General features: G+C 32.4%; 1 protein-coding gene across 4 annotated transcripts in view; it reads right to left on the bottom strand.

Moving 5' to 3' along the window:
• The window catches only part of LOC134712582 (myosin-VIIa-like), a 98,242-nt gene that overhangs the window by 15,086 nt on the left and 65,960 nt on the right, over window positions 1-17,196 (bottom strand). For 2 of the 4 annotated variants that reach the window (XM_063574290.1, XM_063574292.1), the window contains exons 20-31: window positions 16,484-16,600; window positions 15,958-16,179; window positions 15,572-15,703; window positions 14,868-15,097; window positions 14,361-14,550; window positions 13,731-13,825; window positions 13,481-13,568; window positions 11,984-12,391; window positions 11,307-11,443; window positions 9,424-9,438; window positions 5,635-5,834; window positions 703-828 (exon numbers count right to left, since the gene is read on the bottom strand). In XM_063574290.1, coding sequence (XP_063430360.1) covers window positions 703-828; window positions 5,635-5,834; window positions 9,424-9,438; window positions 11,307-11,443; window positions 11,984-12,391; window positions 13,481-13,568; window positions 13,731-13,825; window positions 14,361-14,550; window positions 14,868-15,097; window positions 15,572-15,703; window positions 15,958-16,179; window positions 16,484-16,600 — 1,960 coding nt within the window. The remainder of the gene's footprint in view (window positions 1-702; window positions 829-5,634; window positions 5,835-9,423; window positions 9,439-11,306; window positions 11,444-11,983; window positions 12,392-13,480; window positions 13,569-13,730; window positions 13,826-14,360; window positions 14,551-14,867; window positions 15,098-15,571; window positions 15,704-15,957; window positions 16,180-16,483; window positions 16,601-17,196) is intronic. The other 2 variants (XM_063574291.1, XM_063574293.1) reach the window with 1 other exon arrangement.

The following is a 17,196-nucleotide window of genomic DNA, read 5'->3' as shown; positions in this document are numbered from 1 at the left end:
AAACAAGAACGATTACTAAAAACATGTGCAAATACTGGTCAAAGTAGTTGGCACTCGTCTCATCCGATATAATTCTATATTCATTGCAACTCTTTTTCTGATAGGCCACTGTGTGTGTGTAATAAGTATAGTTGTATCAATAATTGGCATTGAAATCTTTCATGCATATGTTTTTTTTGATATTTTATTCTGAAAAGAAGCGTTGTGTACGGTGTTTAGCTGACCACAAAAATCCTTATGTACAGTGCATAGTTAAGTTGCTGTACACCGTACACAAAAACCAAATTTTCATACTGGTTTATTACCCAAACAGATTCAAGGAATGAGTAATTACAGGTAGGTTTATGATTGGTAACTATTACTTTTGCCCTGTATTAGCTTTCTTTTAGATAAAACATGCAAATGTCTCAACAATTGTATCGAAATTGGAAGTTGGTGCTGACACTTACAACTATTTGCGCATTTATAAGTAATAGTTGTTCTTATAAAAATATCAAAGTTGTCTTATAAATAGGAAACAATCAATGCGAAAATTATTTTGGAGCAGCAAATTCAGATGTTGAGAAATGTGCACTGAATGTTGATAAAACAAACCAAAGATTTTCGTTACTTTGTCAGTTCAAAATCGATCATGCCCGACACAGACCCTCTCACCATACAAACAAATAAATATAAACCAGTCCTTATCTGAGAGATACTTACCAGGATGGTCTGTGGTCTGTTTTGCTAGTTGTAGATAGAATTCATTACACAGCTGATCATTGTCTAGACATGTGTTCATCAAACTCTGAACTAAACTCATCAAGTCTGGCTTCTCATCGCCTTTACCTAAAATAATGTGTCAATAACTTTAACAACAACTATCAAACAACACAATCACCAAAGGACAAAACTTTATAAAGTAAATATTGCTAAAGAAAACCACTAGTGAGATCCCAGACTTGTGACCACACTTATAAACAGTTAAAAAAGAAACTTTTTTTTGTGTGACATATTTTGAATGTTACAAGTGAACCCATGAGAACAGAATTAGAGAAAAGCTTATTGTGCTTCTCAAAAACTCAACAATATATCATTAGCGGCGTTTTACGTTTCCACAAATTGACATTACTGTTCCGGGAAAAAAATATGACGTTTCCGGAAAAAAAAAATTACGATTCCGCAAATAAATATCTTACTTTTCCGGAAAAATAAATTATTACTTTTCCGTAAATAATATTAAAAGTAATCTGTTGATGAAAGCAAAGCCATAATGAAAAACAGGGGCGTAGCTGAGTTAAAATAAAGTGCAAGCATATATTGAAAAAAAATTTGGACCATTTTATGATGAAAATGATAAATACCCTATCTGTTTCTTACTATACCATATTTCAAGAAACGATAGTAACATCCTAGTGGGTTTCTTAATTTGGAAACCCGGGAACAGATAAGACACAAAATGACAAGCAAAAACTTTCAACATTGAAAACTAACTACAGATGAAAAACACGGACCCCGAAAAAAATGTCGGCGACCTCCGGTGCTCCGCAGGTAAGCAGGTCCTGCTTCTTGCAAGACACCCGTGGTGTTTCTCACGAGGGTCATTTTAAAATCAAATGAGAGGTTTCTACGACAATGGTAGAAGGTCATTTGTAACACAGATACCCTAGGTGAATCAATAGTCTTTTGGACGAAATGACAATGGGAATACGAAATCGAACGGCTACTTTTAAAAAAATACGAGGTGCACAATGACATTATATTGCTAATATTCTGAGAAATTTTTCAGTAAATCTGATTAGGCTTTTAGGAGCTGAAAGCGTTGCTGATACAAAAGTGTAATGAGAGAACGAACGAATAGACAAACATATGGACGAACGAACAAACGAACAGAGGGACGGACTTCCCCTTCACAATATACAGTACCTCCTACTTTACAAGTGGTGGGTATAAAAATGACAAAAATGTTTAAATCACCATTGATCCAAATAAAACACATTTATTGGGTGGTATAGGTTTTTTTGTGCAACAGTTACGACAGTTTTTGTTATGTTCTGTTGTTTAACGTTTAGTCCTGCAAGATTTATTATATTTTGCAAAAAAAAGTTTCCCGTTCATTGGTGATTGGCATTTTTTAACGTTCTTCCGATCGTGTATGTACCCCCTCCCCAATTGTATCACTCTCTTGTATATGACCCGGGGGTGTTCTGCATTTCATATGCAATTATATATGATTATTCTGCACGGATGCATCATATTTTCTTTTTCAAATCGTCCTGTGAAAATGAAGACCCTCGTGTTCATGTGCAAAATGTTAATTCTTTTTATATACATGTATATCTGAACCCATTCTTGCTGCAGTAGGTTGACTTTTGTTTCATGTTTTGACAACTCATCATTTGTTAGGTTAGACATATCAGGATAAGGGGGGTCAAACAATGTTATTTTCTTTGCAGTAACGTCTTGTGAAAACGATGTACATGGCTCATTTACATCTTTGCTGGGCGAATTAGATAAAACGTTTTGGCTTTCGTTATCCGCTGCCTCCTTGCTAAAATAAAAATCTAGCTTCTTCATTTTTATTTCTATCGGGGTTAAACTTTGTGTCGTGATTGTCGTTAGTTGCAAGTACAGACACCGCCAGACACGATAATCCGGAAAGACTAAAGACTATCCGAAATTCAATTTCAGGATTTTTTTAAAATTTTTTTTTGTGAAAAACATGTGCAAGCAAATGATTGTTTGCGTAAAGGCAGCTACGCGCCTGAAAAATATTTATAAGTTAAAGGTCTTCATTACATGCAAGTAAAATTCATCATTAAAATGTATATATATCAAAGCGTATGTTCAAAAGTTAGCACTTATCAGATATAGCTTGATATGAGTTCATAAGTCAGTTCTGGCAGAATATTTCAGTGTAGCCAACACGTGTTACAAAGTCCACAGTAGTACATTCACCGTTTACAAATTTTGAATTGTGTTCGAGAAAGAAGTCCATCTTCTCCTTTTCATATTTCCCAATGAATGTTTTTACAGTTAGAGTTCTCATCTTTATGTACAAGTTGTTTGTAGTTTCAATAACACATCGACAAAGACAAAATTGTTAAGATGGGTAGCGTAAAACTGGTCGTTCCAGTGGGCATTAAAGGCTCGACACCATTCGTTGTTCTCTTATCCTTTGGTCAGGAGATGAAGCCCATATGGTTGGTAGTAATCTCGTCTTGTCATCTTATACAAACTTCCAATATATAATCGGCAAACTTCATGCATGTATCGCAAGATGGAGCATCGGCTATTAATTCAACAAAGCATTCTTCAATCATGTCAGTTTGAAAGTAAGCCAAACCAAAGAAATGTGTTAGCAATTTAACAAAGTCTGAATCTTTGTCTATGTAATCGACACTCAAATAATGTATTTAATATATTCAAATATTAATAATATACAAGGTAAATTTCCGTAAAAAGTAATTAAAACAAATTGCGGAAATGTATACTTTAAATCTGCTGAAACGTAGTATTGGGGTTTTGAAAAATTAGCGAAAATGCAATAGGCCCATCATTAGACATGTAGTGTGCAACATTATGACTGCTATTTAGAAAATGTTCTTAATTTTCAGAGGACATCTTGTTTCCACTTTTTCCCTTGTTAATATATAATTACATGATGAAAATTTACGATAGATGTCTATGTGGATAAATTACTTGGCTTCTCTTTTACAAATTGATATACATATCATTACAGGACATAACATCATAGTAGATTATTCTAGGCTTCTCTCTCATTTCTTAAGTTTTATATATTATCAAATTATGGAACATTTTCCTAGATTTCTCTATAGATACCTTACTTGGCTTCATCACATATTACTTTATATGAAGACAACTTACTTGGCTTCAATATAAAACATTCTAACATATTCCTATAAAGAAAGCTAATTTGGCATCTCTTTCTCTTTATAGATAAATATAATTTTATCAGTAGATTTTTTTTTAGTTCATAACACTGTAAACTAACTTAGTTTTGTTTTGCTCTTTCTAATCTCTTTTGCTGTGATTTAATTTTGTGATTTTCAAATTTACCTGATGTAATAAGATAAGGAAAGATTCAAGTGTTAATTTTGGGGGGAGGCTATTCATTTTTAGGTTATTTTTTCTACTGATGAAATTAGGAAAAATAAATCTCGAGAAAATAATTCAGTTTACAGTATATCATAATTGATTGGGAGCATTATTCAAAAATTTTAGTTGCATGACCTACCTGCCTCCTCTACCCCACAATACATAGGTATACAATGGAACATTCTGATAACTAACCAGCCTCCTCTACCCCACAATACATAGGTATACAATGGAACATTCTGATAACTAACCTGCCTCCTCTACCCCACAATACATAGGTATACAATGGAACATTCTGATAACTAACCTGCCTCCTCTACCCCACAATACATAGGTATACAATGGAACATTCTGATAACTAACCAGCCTCCTCTACCCCACAATACATAGGTATACAATGGAACATTCTGATAACTAACCTGCCTCCTCTATCCCACAATACATAGGTATACAATGGAACATTCTGATAACCAACCTGCCTCCTCTACCCCACAATACATAAGTATACAATGGAACATTCTGATAACTAACCTGCCTCCTCTAACCCACAATACATAGGTATACAATGGAACATTCTGATAACTAACCTGCCTCCTCTACCCCACAATACATAGGTATACAATGGAACATTCTGATAACTAACCAGCCTCCTCTACCCCACAATACATAGGTATACAATGGAACATTCTGATAACTAAACTGCCTCCTCTACCCCACAATACATAGGTATACAATGGAACATTCTGATAACTAACCAGCCTCCTCTACCCCACAATACATAGGTATACAATGGAACATTCTGATAACTAACCTGCCTCCTCTACCCCACAATACATAGGTATACAATGGAACATTCTGATAACTAACCAGCCTCCCCTACCCCACAATACATAGGTATACAATGGAACATTCTGATAACTAACCTGCCTCCTCTACCCCACAATACATAGGTATACAATGGAACATTCTGATAACTAACCAGCCTCCTCTACCCCACAATACATAAGTATACAATGGAACATTCTGATAACTAACCTGCCTCCTCTACCCCACAATACATAGGTATACAATGGAACATTCTGATAACTAACCTGCCTCCTCTACCCCACAATACATAGGTATACAATGGAACATTCTGATAACTAACCTGCCTCCTCTACCCCACAATACATAGGTATACAATGGAACATTCTGATAACTAACCAGCCTCCTCTACCCCACAATACATAAGTATACAATGGAACATTCTGATAACTAACCTGCCTCCTCTACCCCACAATACATAAGTATACAATGGAACATTCTGATAACTAACCAGCCTCCTCTACCCCACAATACATAAGTATACAATGGAACATTCTGATAACTAACCAGCCTCCTCTACCCCACAATACATAGTTATACAATGGAATATTCTGATAACTAACCAGCCTCCTCTACCCCACAATACATAGGTATACAATGGAACATTCTGATAACTAACCTTCCTCCTCTACCCCACAATACAGTACACAATGGAACATTCTGATAACTTACCTGCCTCCTCTACCCCACAATACATTAGTATACAATGGAACATTCTGATAGCTTTCTCTTCCATCTGTGGATCAGTCAAAGAAACTGTCAGTGGATGTTTAATACATGATTTACTGTAAGACCAGTAACTATCATCAAAGTTTCCACTCCCTCCTCCAATAGTTGATTTTCTCATTCTCTCCATCTTAGATTTTGTAAGTCTGAAAAAAAAGACAAATAAACCCTTATAATATAAACACTAACAAGTACGTTCCAAATGCTAATCTTTCTTTTAAGTACAAATAGCATTCCAAAAAAATAGTGCACCTCATATAATTTCAGTGAGTACCAAGATCCCAAATTACAGTTCTCCCTGGTTGTTTAAAGAACTATTGCTTCAATGTGTACATAAAATATTTGTCAAATACATTTTCTATCAGAAAATGTATTTTATTTATTGTATCTATAGTAACCTTTGGTCTATTTTGGCCATATTGGTCTCTTTAAGTTGGCATTGTATATTTGGGTTGTTTTTTTTTGTAATTTTATTACACATCACATTCACAAATATTGACATAATGGTAGAAAAAATAGAAAGAGACTAAATGATATCGACTTAAGAAGATAACTGAGGCTGAAACTACATAAAAAAGATATGTGTTTAAAGTTATTTAGACAAGACTACGTTAAACCAAACAAAACGATTTTGAGGAACCATATTGAGGGCAACATGTATCTTCACTAACTTAGGGAAACCATAGACGATAGTGGAATAAATATATCAATATCTAAACTTTTAATATAAGAGGAAAGGAGGGGGGCTTAGGTTGGGAGTAAGACATTTAAGTACTTAGTACATACCAATGAAAAAAACTTCCTATAATTGTTCAAACAAAAATGATTTTGTTAAAAACTAGAGGCTCTAAAGAGCCTGTGTCGCTCACCTTGGTCTATGTGAATATTAAACAAAGGAAGCAGATGGATTCATGACAAAATTGTGTTTTGGTGATGGTGATGTGTTTGTAAATCTTACTTTACTAAACAGTCTTGCTGCTTAGAATTATCTCTATCTATAATGAACTTGGCCCAGTAGTTTCAGTGGAAAATGTTAATAAAAATTTACAAATTTTATGAAAATTGTTAAAAATTGACTATAAAGGACAATTACTCCTTAGTGGGTCAATTGACCATTTTCAGATTTGCTCTAATTGCTTTGTTTTTTGAGTTATAAGCCAAAAACTGCATTTTACCCCCATATTCTATTTTTAGCCGTGGCGGCCATCTTGGTTGGTTGACCGGGTCACGCCACACATTTTTTAAACTAGATACCCAAAAGATGATTGTGGCCAAGTTTGGATTTATTTGGCCAAGTAGTTTCAGGGGAGAAGATTTTTGTAAAAGATAACTAAGATTTACGAAAAATTGTTAAAAATTGACTATAAAGGGCAATAACTCCTAAAGGGGTCAACTGACCATTTCGGTCATGTTGACTTATTTGTAAATCTTACTTTGCTGAACATAATTGCTGTTTACAGTTTATCTCTATCTATAATAATATTCAAGATAATAACCAAAAACATCAAAATTTCCTCAAAATTACTAATTCAGGGGCAGCAACCCAACAACGGGTTGTCCGATTCGTCTGAAAATTTCAGGGCAGATAGCTCTTGACCTGATAAACATTTTTACCCCCATGTCAGATTTCCACTAAATGCTTTGGTTTTTGAGTTATAAGCCAAAAATTGCATTTTACCCCTATGTTCTATTTTTAGCCGTGGCGGCCATCTTGGTTGGTTGACCGGGTCACGCCACACATTTTTTAAACTAGATACCCCAAAGATGATTGTGGCCAAGATTGGATTCATTTGGCCAAGTAGTTTCAGAGGAGAAGATTTTTGTAAAAGATAACTAAGATTTACGAAAAATGGTAAAAAATTGACTATAAAGGGCAATAACTCCTAAAGGGGTCAACTGACCATTTCGGTCATGTTGACTTATTTGTAAATCTTACTTTGCTGAACATAATTGCTGTTTACAGTTTATCTCTATCTATAATAATATTCAAGATAATAACCAAAAACAGCAAAATTTCCTCAAAATTACAAATTCAGGGGCAGCAACCCAACAACGGATTGTCTGATTCGTCTGAAAATTTCAGGGCAGATAGATCTTGACCTGATAAACATTTTTACCTCTTGTCAGATTTCCTCTAAATGCTTTGGTTTTTGAGTTATAAGCCAAAAACTGCATTTTACCCCTATGTTCTATTTTTAGCCGTGGCGGCCATCTTGGTTGGTTGACCGGGTCACGCCACACATTTTTTAAACTAGATACCCCAATGATGATTGTGGCCAAGTTTGGTTCAATTTGGCCCAGTAGTTTCAGAGGAGAAGATTTTTGTAAAAGTTAACGACGACGGACGACGGACGCCGGACGCAAAGTGATGGGAAAAGCTCACTTGGCCCTTCGGGCCAGGTGAGCTAAAAACAAATTTAAGTAAGTATTTCTTTTTATTGAGATATGATTCTTTTTTTCATTTAAGTTCAATTTTTTTCAAAATTAAGAGCCTATAAGCCACCCTCTCAGTCTTTTAAGTGTTCATCTATAAAGGCATTTTGTTCAATCTATCAATCACATCAAATTTAGATTCAATCACTTCAATACATAGTTATGGGAAAACCTAGAGCAAAATCACACCAAATAACAACCTCCACAGAGAAATAATTCCTTTTACTACAAGCAATCGTCATGTATCAATTAATTCATAAAAACAATGCTAGCTTTAGATCTAATAAATATATGTTTAGGTTTACAATTGATTTTCTCTGTTTCATGGCTATATATAAGCAGATTTAACTTTTATATGTAAGCTCTGTTGAAGTGTTAGTATTAAAACAATGACACACACCAGTCATACCTAAATATACCAGCCATACAATTCAACCTGTTCCAAATAAAGTAATATCATGCATGTTAATCAATAGTGATTGGTATCACACTATAAATGTGATGTGGGAGGGACTCAATCAGTAGTATAACTAAGCGGCAAGACATTCACAGTATAAATTTGATGTGGAGGGGCTCAATGAGTAATACACATAAGCTGCAAGAAATAGACCTCTTTTTAAATAGGCAAAAAAACTGCATTTTTCCAAAATATTACTATTTGGAAACTTCTAAATGAGTGAATGGATCATTCATTAATCTCAATATAATTCATGCACAAAATCAGTCCATTTGGCTCCTAAAAATCTTTAAAAATCATTATTTATCAAAATTTCAATATTTTTCTATTGATTATACAAACTTGGGCAATTATTTCGAGGAAAATATCTCCAATAATTGGCCTATTATGTCTCTTTAGTAAAACAGATGTGTCATCGTAGGGATTAAGTTATCAAACTGATTGAATAAAAAAGAAGGATTATAATCAAATATGTCGTTTTCAGTGTACCATTGTCGTTTTTATAAAGAACATAAGTTGATATTAAAATGAAGAAGTATTCTGTGGGTTTAACATGTATTCAAAACAACAGAATTACAATATTGTGACTATGCAGTTGGTAATTTCTAAACTATTATTTATTTTTGAAGATCTATAAGGAGTCAAACTCTTGTCTTCAATTATATGCAATAATACAGTTAAATTAAAATGTCTAAACATCTCTGTGTCTTCATTTTGTATACATTCAATATACATTTTAGTATGAATCATACAGACATGTTAGTAAGGGCTTGATGTATAACACACATGTTAGTATGGTGTAGGGTCCTTTGCTACTGGTCATGCCTTGCTTTTACTACACTTACTTATCTTTAACAATACTGTAAAATATAAGGGTTACAACATTTCACAACATCTAACTGTGTTGATTTTAAATAGGTTCAATTGTCTGTAATTGTACAAGATTAGTCAAAAGCAATCAGGAGTCCATCAGAGGAGAAGTTATGTACAATACAGCTAATTCTAAGCTTTTCGAATTTGAAACTAAAAAAATTAATGTGTCCATTGTACATGAATGCCCCACTTGCACTATCATTTATATGTTCAGTGGACCGTGAAATGGAAAAAAGGGGGGGGGGGGTTTCAATACTCTTATTTGACATGAAAATTAGAAAGATCATTTCATAGGGAACATGTGTAATAAGTTTCAAGTTAACTAGACTTCAACTTCATCAAAAACTACCTCGACCAAAAAATTTAACCTGAAGTGGGACAGAAGGAAGAATGAAGGGACTTACAGACCAAAAAACATCATGCCCCTAGGTGTTGCATAAAAATAAAAATAAATGACATAAAATAAATAGTCTGTCAAAATCATAAATAATATTTTTAAACTGTGGCTTGAAGTTGTAGCTTTTTATGCAAAGCTGCAAAATAAAACCTGACAAAATAAAGTCATTAGTTGTTGTCTGTTCTATGGTCAGGTTGTTGTCTCTTTGGCACATTCCCCATTTCCACTCTCAATTTTACGTTGTGATTTAGACTCTGATATATACGGTAGATATGATTTAAAGTCTTCCTAAAAAGATATTGATATAAAATTTGGAGAACCATTACCCTCTAAGGTGAGATGTAGCCATGAATGGAGATTCCTTCCACAATGTGTAAGGAGTAGTGATGGAAGAAAACTCCTATCACAACTGGTTAGAAGTAGTTGGTATATTGGCATGCTTATCAATTACTGGTAGGATAAGAAATATTACATCAGGTAAGGAACAGTTTTATAAGGGAACACTAACCACATAAAATGACATAAGGTATGAAGTAATTATAAACAAGATGTTTTTACCTCAGACCAAAAGTTTTATTTGTTTTGTAAGCCATTAAAGTACAGAATGTTTGGTTTGTAACTATTATAATGAGTGGATGAGAGTGACAATGTTTAAGCCTTCTTATAATGAGAAGGTGTGGATGGGATTCACCAGGGTAACTCTTAACCTAATCCAAGTTGAGGTAAGGAGAAATACAATATTCAAAACAATGAACTATTATACCTGAATACTAAAAGTCTGCATAAAAATCAAATACATAAATAACAACTACTTTCTATTTTCTTACTGAGATAAGTAACTATGATAAATAGTTTCTCTTGAAAACATCATTCATTTCATATAATACAAACTTAACTTAATATAAATGGGGATTAATCCTAACCAAAAATCTGTTCAATTTTTATGTAAAGTTTCATAATGATTGCTTGAAACTTCACATCATTCCCTACACACCATATGCTGAATGAACATTTTGTCTCAACAGTGTGATAGGTGATAGATAATCAAAGTCAAGAGAAAATTATGTCATTAGTATTATAGTATAATTCTCATTTAAATCAATGGTAAATATCTAAGGTTAAGAACAAGAAGTATTCATTCCACAGAGTGATAATATATGAGTATTATAAATTTTAGCACCAAAACATTATTAAAGATAACATACCAGAATATCTGAATTAGTCTTAACTTAATTTTATAGTCAGTATTATCACCTTGCTTGCATTGAAACATTTAAAAAGGAGTATTTCAGGTTTTTGACCATCTACTTGAACATTTGTTCTGTATAGTGTATGGCACCAATACGATTTCCTCTGCAATAATTACAGAATATCTGAACAAGCATCAGGTTTAGATTCACTCACTTTTTTATAAGGCAAACAAAACTAGAATAGAAATTTAAAAACAATTGTACAAACCTTCTAATAGACTGTCTAAGGAAACCAGCATTTCCATGACCCGTTGGTTTTTGAAGTAGTCGACTATCAGATAAAGCTCTTCTACACCGAACTATTTCCTCATATAATTTCAGTTTTTCTTCATCTGTCATCTTAGACTGAATGAACAAAAGAAATATCCAACATAACAGATTAATAAAGAGTATTTATTCTAATCACTTTATATAGTTAGTGGGCATTAAATTTCTTAGACAAAAGAAGAAATCTTTAGATTCACTAATTGTCTATTTCTTATTTAGCTCAGAGTATAAGGAAAAAGGAAATCAACAATACCATTTATTTCATAAAAATATTCATAAAATTTATCTCCCCCTTAAAATGGTTTTTAGACCAGGTGAGCTAAAAAACTAAAAGGTTTAAAATTGATATGATTGTGTTTGGATATTTTAAAAATCTTCCATTACTACTAAAATCAAACAATGTATACCTTCAAATCTGTCTTAAGCAGTAACTCATAAAAGTATCAAATGTGACCACTCAAGTGAGATGACCTGTGAAATGAGGTTCCAAAAATTATAAAGGAGACATTTCGGGGGTTTGAAGGTGACTGTTAGAGGCAGTTGACGGGTGAAATGAGGTGACAGTAAAAGCAGGTTTGACATACAAATTAAATGCAAATACATTTTTTAAGAACCTACCTTTTTCTTCAAACTTTCATATTCCGGATTGAGCCATGAGGCATGATTTGGAGAATAGCTAGCAATGAGAGAACCTATATCTTCCTTACACTCGGTCTCAAACATAAAACATCTCTGTTGACAGTTTACATCAGCTGTGTTCTTCAATTCTAATGTCACATAATTATCATTAGGGTCAATTGTTATTGACTCTATTTCAGTATAATTAAACTGATTTATCACATTTTTGTCTCTAGCTTTGATAAATTTAATTCCATCCATATTGATAGCAATTAAAGCATCTCCTGTATGAGACCACAATCCTTTATGAACAATAGGGAACAAAGTACATCCATACAACGGAAACTGTCTCACTGCTGTTAAATACCACACTTGGGCTTCTAGTTCTGTCTTCCCTTTACCATAATGCTGTAAAATAATATAATAGGTTAGGTCTTCTGAGCATGTTCTGAATATTTCACTTTAATGGTTACACACATATTCTAGTAAGTTGAAGAAGTTTCTGGTATGAAATCTACACGAGTTCATTGCACAAGATGGCTCTACCAACAATGTTTTAAACCAAAAATTTACAAATTTTCTTATCTGAAAAATCAGTTATTTGCTTGTAAAGATCTTAATTAAGGTAAAAAATTTGTAAGGGTTCCGCGGAACCAAGTGTCTCGCCTACTTTTCCTGAATACGCAGGCTCAACTAAAATGAGGAAAAAATCAATAAAAATATTCCTCTTGATACTATCTTTTGATTTTAAGGAGCTTCTGTCCAAGTTTTGTACAAATCCAGGATAGTTTATGAACCTAATAAATGTTTTAAAAACTTTAACTGCACATGGTATGTAATGTTAACTGAAAGAAAAACTAAGTCCATTTATAAGTAAAATACAGATACACAGGTACAAAATTAAATATTAACAAAATTTCCTTCTAGATACTAGCTTTTCCATTCTCAATTTTATTTGGTCATAAACAAGCTTCTGTTTAAGTTTTGTACAAATTAAAATTAGTATCAGAAAGTTATTATATTTTTTTAAAATTTAACCACAGAGTGAATGTGTTGTTTCCTGGCAGAAAATTAATCTAAGTCCATTTAAAAGTAAAATATGGAAAAAATGGAATTTTATTTTTACAAAACTTACTTTAGCATACTATCTTATGATCATAAACAAGATTCTGTCCATGTTTGGTAGTAATCCAGTACAGTTTAAGAAAGTTATTAAAATTTCAAAAACTTTAACCACAGAGTGAATATTTGTGGACGCCGCCGCCACCAACAGAATGTAGGATAGCTTAGTCTCGCTTTTTCGACAAAAGTTGAAGGCTCGACAAAAAGGGGTGTAACCAGTCATACAAATAATCTTTCTGATGTTAGTTGCCTATTTTTTGTAAACTGCACAAGGTCATAATATTAATTTTGGTTAGTTGTGTTTTAATGTAATAATCTTGTTTTTTTCACAACATTTTTACTTATATTTGAAACATACTATATGTTAATACTTACACTATGAGATGCAGCTACTTCTTCATTCCAGTCACGTCCAGGCATAGCTAATATCCTCTTACTTAAGAACTGCTCGGCTTCTTTGTATCTATGGTTAAATATAAGTAAAGGGTTATTTTTTTCCAATAAGTATACAAGTATATTTATTTTGCTGTTATGATTTTGAAAATGAATAGTGTGTAACATGTAGATTTGACAGGCTTTACATCAAATGCAAATATATCAAACATACTATTTTTCAAAAACTTACCTAAAGTCTTTGCCTTCTTCATACTGTCCAAAGGTAACTCTAGCTTGTAAACCAGCTAACTGTAATGCTACCTTATCTGATACTGGAAACTCATCCTGCAAAAGTCATCAGCTATTATTATAAAGGACATTTATACAAAGTTTCACATAGCAATTTAACAACTCCTTTTAAAGCTTTCAAAATCAAATTTAATACTGTGGATTCATTATTATTCGTTGGATACCAACTTTTCGTGGATTTCATGGATACAGTTAAACCACGAAATTAAATGTTCAACAAATGACAAATTTTCAATAGGCATTATTGCAGATTTAAAATATCCACGAACATGTAAGTTTTCCTCAATCCACGAAAATTGGTACCCACGAAAATAAATGAATCCACAGTATTCTAAAATACTTTATACTCTTGATTAGAATATAAGTTATTGAAAATTTCCTATATGATGTAAACTTGTCTAACTAAAGTTATTAGAATTTTGTGAACAATAATTATAAAGGTATCAATGTCAGGGAGACATATTTATATAAGTTCTTCTTGTTTCTGAATCCAAGTTTTTCTATTGTATAATTGTATTTTGTGCACTTTTGAAAAAATAAAATATTGTTTAAACTAATGTCAGTTAATTACCCTAACAACTTTGGCCACACATTCAGCATACAGTAGCTGGTATTCAACTGGATCATTTGGAATGTCTTTAATATGTTTATACACACGCTTCCTAAATATAAGTCTGGCATCGGATCCTCCTAGAGCCATCTTTGGTCCCTTCTTAGATACAGTGTCATATTTAGATAATTGAGCTGATTTTCTTTCTTGTCTGAAAAAGTGTAAAATTATTATTTTAGACGTAATATTGAAAAATAAAAGCAGGGAGGAGTGTTGAATTTTCACATGTAAATACAAGTAAATACCTTACAATCAGAGCAGTCTCATTTCATATGTATTTAAGGAGGCAATAGTGCCTTACAATTGTAATGTGTGCAAAACTTTATTACTTCCTTTATTTAGAATTTAATTCTTCATCTTTTTCCTTTTTCCCTTTTTTATTTGTTGCACTGCTGTTTCATTTACATATAACCAATATCTAATTTTAAACAGTGACATTTGTATCTACAAGTTGATTATCTGACTTACAATTCCCATTGTGTTAAAACATCAGCTATATATTCATAACCTCTGATATATCTCTCATAGTCTGATGTCATCTCAAACAGAGCCCATCCTTCAACCGATCGTAAACCTATCTTCCTCGCCACACTATCTAGTACCTCAGCAGCTGTATCTATAGGCATCATACTGATAGCCTTCGTCTTACCATCCATAAAGTATACCTTACATATCAATGGGCTCAGCATCTGCATACTCTGTAAATAAAGTGATATATAATATTTTACACAAAGAAATGATTCCATAATTCAATGAAGTCTTCTTAATGAAGGAATTTAATCTTGCAACTTGTTTTAAGATGATTTTACTTCTGTTGTAAAAAAAATTTACGATGTTGCATAAACATTGAAATTATAACCAAGTTAACGATAACCAAAGGGTGAAAATATCTGCTCATTCTGTGGAATATATAGCAGGTTCTAATTCTTTTGATGAAAATTAAATTTCAAATAAATATTGAAACTTAAATTTTCAATTCTATCGGAAAAATAATGGAAAGTCCATTTTTCTAAAAATGGTATCTCGATGTTCAAAAACGTTATTTTGTGCTAAAAAACCTCAATAACTTGTGTTCCGTCTCTTTTAAATTTATACACACCTTTACTAGACTTAAAGTTACAATTATGGAACTTATAAGACACTAATAATTACTTTTTTTCAAGAAGACATACCATAATTTCTGCTGTAGATGGTGGTAGATTTCTTGCCTTGGCTCTGGGCATTGTCAGATGTTTATGACATTGTAGAGAGTATTTCCCTATCATACTATCACTACAATTCTTCTTCACAAAAGACAGCAAATACTGAAAAAGAAAAAGATATTAAAATTTACATAATCATATGTATATACATGTACATAGATGAAATCATTTCCAAAGTACTATGAGATGCTTATAATACTTTTTCTCTGTTTGAAAAATAGAGACTTTAAATATTATTATTTTTGATTTAATCATTTCATTCCTTACAATCAAATCCACTACCAACAAGCTAACAACCATAATACAAATATTTCATAAAATAAATAATATTTGATAGTTTTCCTAGGAAATTTTACCTTGTGCAGATTTTTACTTGGTGAGAATGAGGCTGTAATCAAACACATTAATGACCAAGCTTGTACTTGATAACTTTGTTCAGGACAATCCGTACATTGTCTCATCATTTGACAATAAATCTCATCTCGTAACTCCACATGCTGTATACCAGCACCTACATAGTTCTGAACTACTTTCAAAACATCGTCTTTAGACTCATCTTTTATATACTTAGTTATATCCTGCAAAAATTATAAAATGATAATTCTAAATGCCTTGACTAATGCAAATAACTACAACTCATATTTACAACACTTCTATTTCTCAGTTATATTATATCTGCAGGAAGGAGAAATGTTATTTGTTTCAAGTTATGAATACAATCAGCTTTTTCAGTCCAAAACATGCACAAAAAGAAAATTTTAAAATTTGGTTAAAAAATAGTCACTACCTTAATGATCAAGGACTTCTGCAATCTTTTATATTACAAAACATGGTAAAACTTGAAAAATAAACTTTAATAAGAAATCTGTTTTTAATTTGTACCTTAAATGAAGTACATGCTAAATGTACACTCTCTAAGTCATGGATATGAACATGTGATGTTGGTATATTTCCATTCTTACAAAACTTCAACATTTCCTCCTTGGTTAAATACCCCTTCTGTAATATAAATATAGGTAAGTTTTATCCTATACAACAATATGTTTTTCTAAAATGTATTTTGAATTCTAATAATAAACTCTACTTTTGCTTTGTAAGCAAAGTCATAATGTAATTCAATTAAACATGCACATATGCTTGATATCAGTTTTCTTTTGATCAATGCCCAAGATCAAATGGACATTTTTGTTGGTGTTGCTCGCTAGGAAATTCAATCAATCATTTTGAAAGTAAGTCTACATGTATCTGTTCATTTCTTAACCATGAAGTGGTTGGTGTTTTAAAGTTTTTTGCTTCATCAAATTAAATCAGTCTTATAGGTCAGCAATGAAGTAAAAAGATATGAATTTGTTGTATAACTCCACCAGTTTGACTACAGTTAATTCCTCTTGTGTATGTCCCTCCAATAACATCTATAGCCCTTATCAATAGATTAACACTGCTGCAGTCAACAGCTGGTCTATAGGGGTTGAGGATTTTATTTTTAGTTTCAGCAAATATCATGATGATAAATTAGATTAGATATATGTTGGGTTTATTTATTATTTCATTCAGTGTTTTGTCAAATGTACATCCATTGTTTACTATGAAACAAT

This window comes from Mytilus trossulus, chromosome 3 (assembly GCF_036588685.1).
Source record: "Mytilus trossulus isolate FHL-02 chromosome 3, PNRI_Mtr1.1.1.hap1, whole genome shotgun sequence".
Classification (NCBI taxonomy): Eukaryota; Metazoa; Mollusca; class Bivalvia; order Mytilida; family Mytilidae; genus Mytilus; species Mytilus trossulus.
Note: the sequence above shows the minus strand (reverse complement) of the source record. Positions and strands in the feature narration are given on the sequence as shown.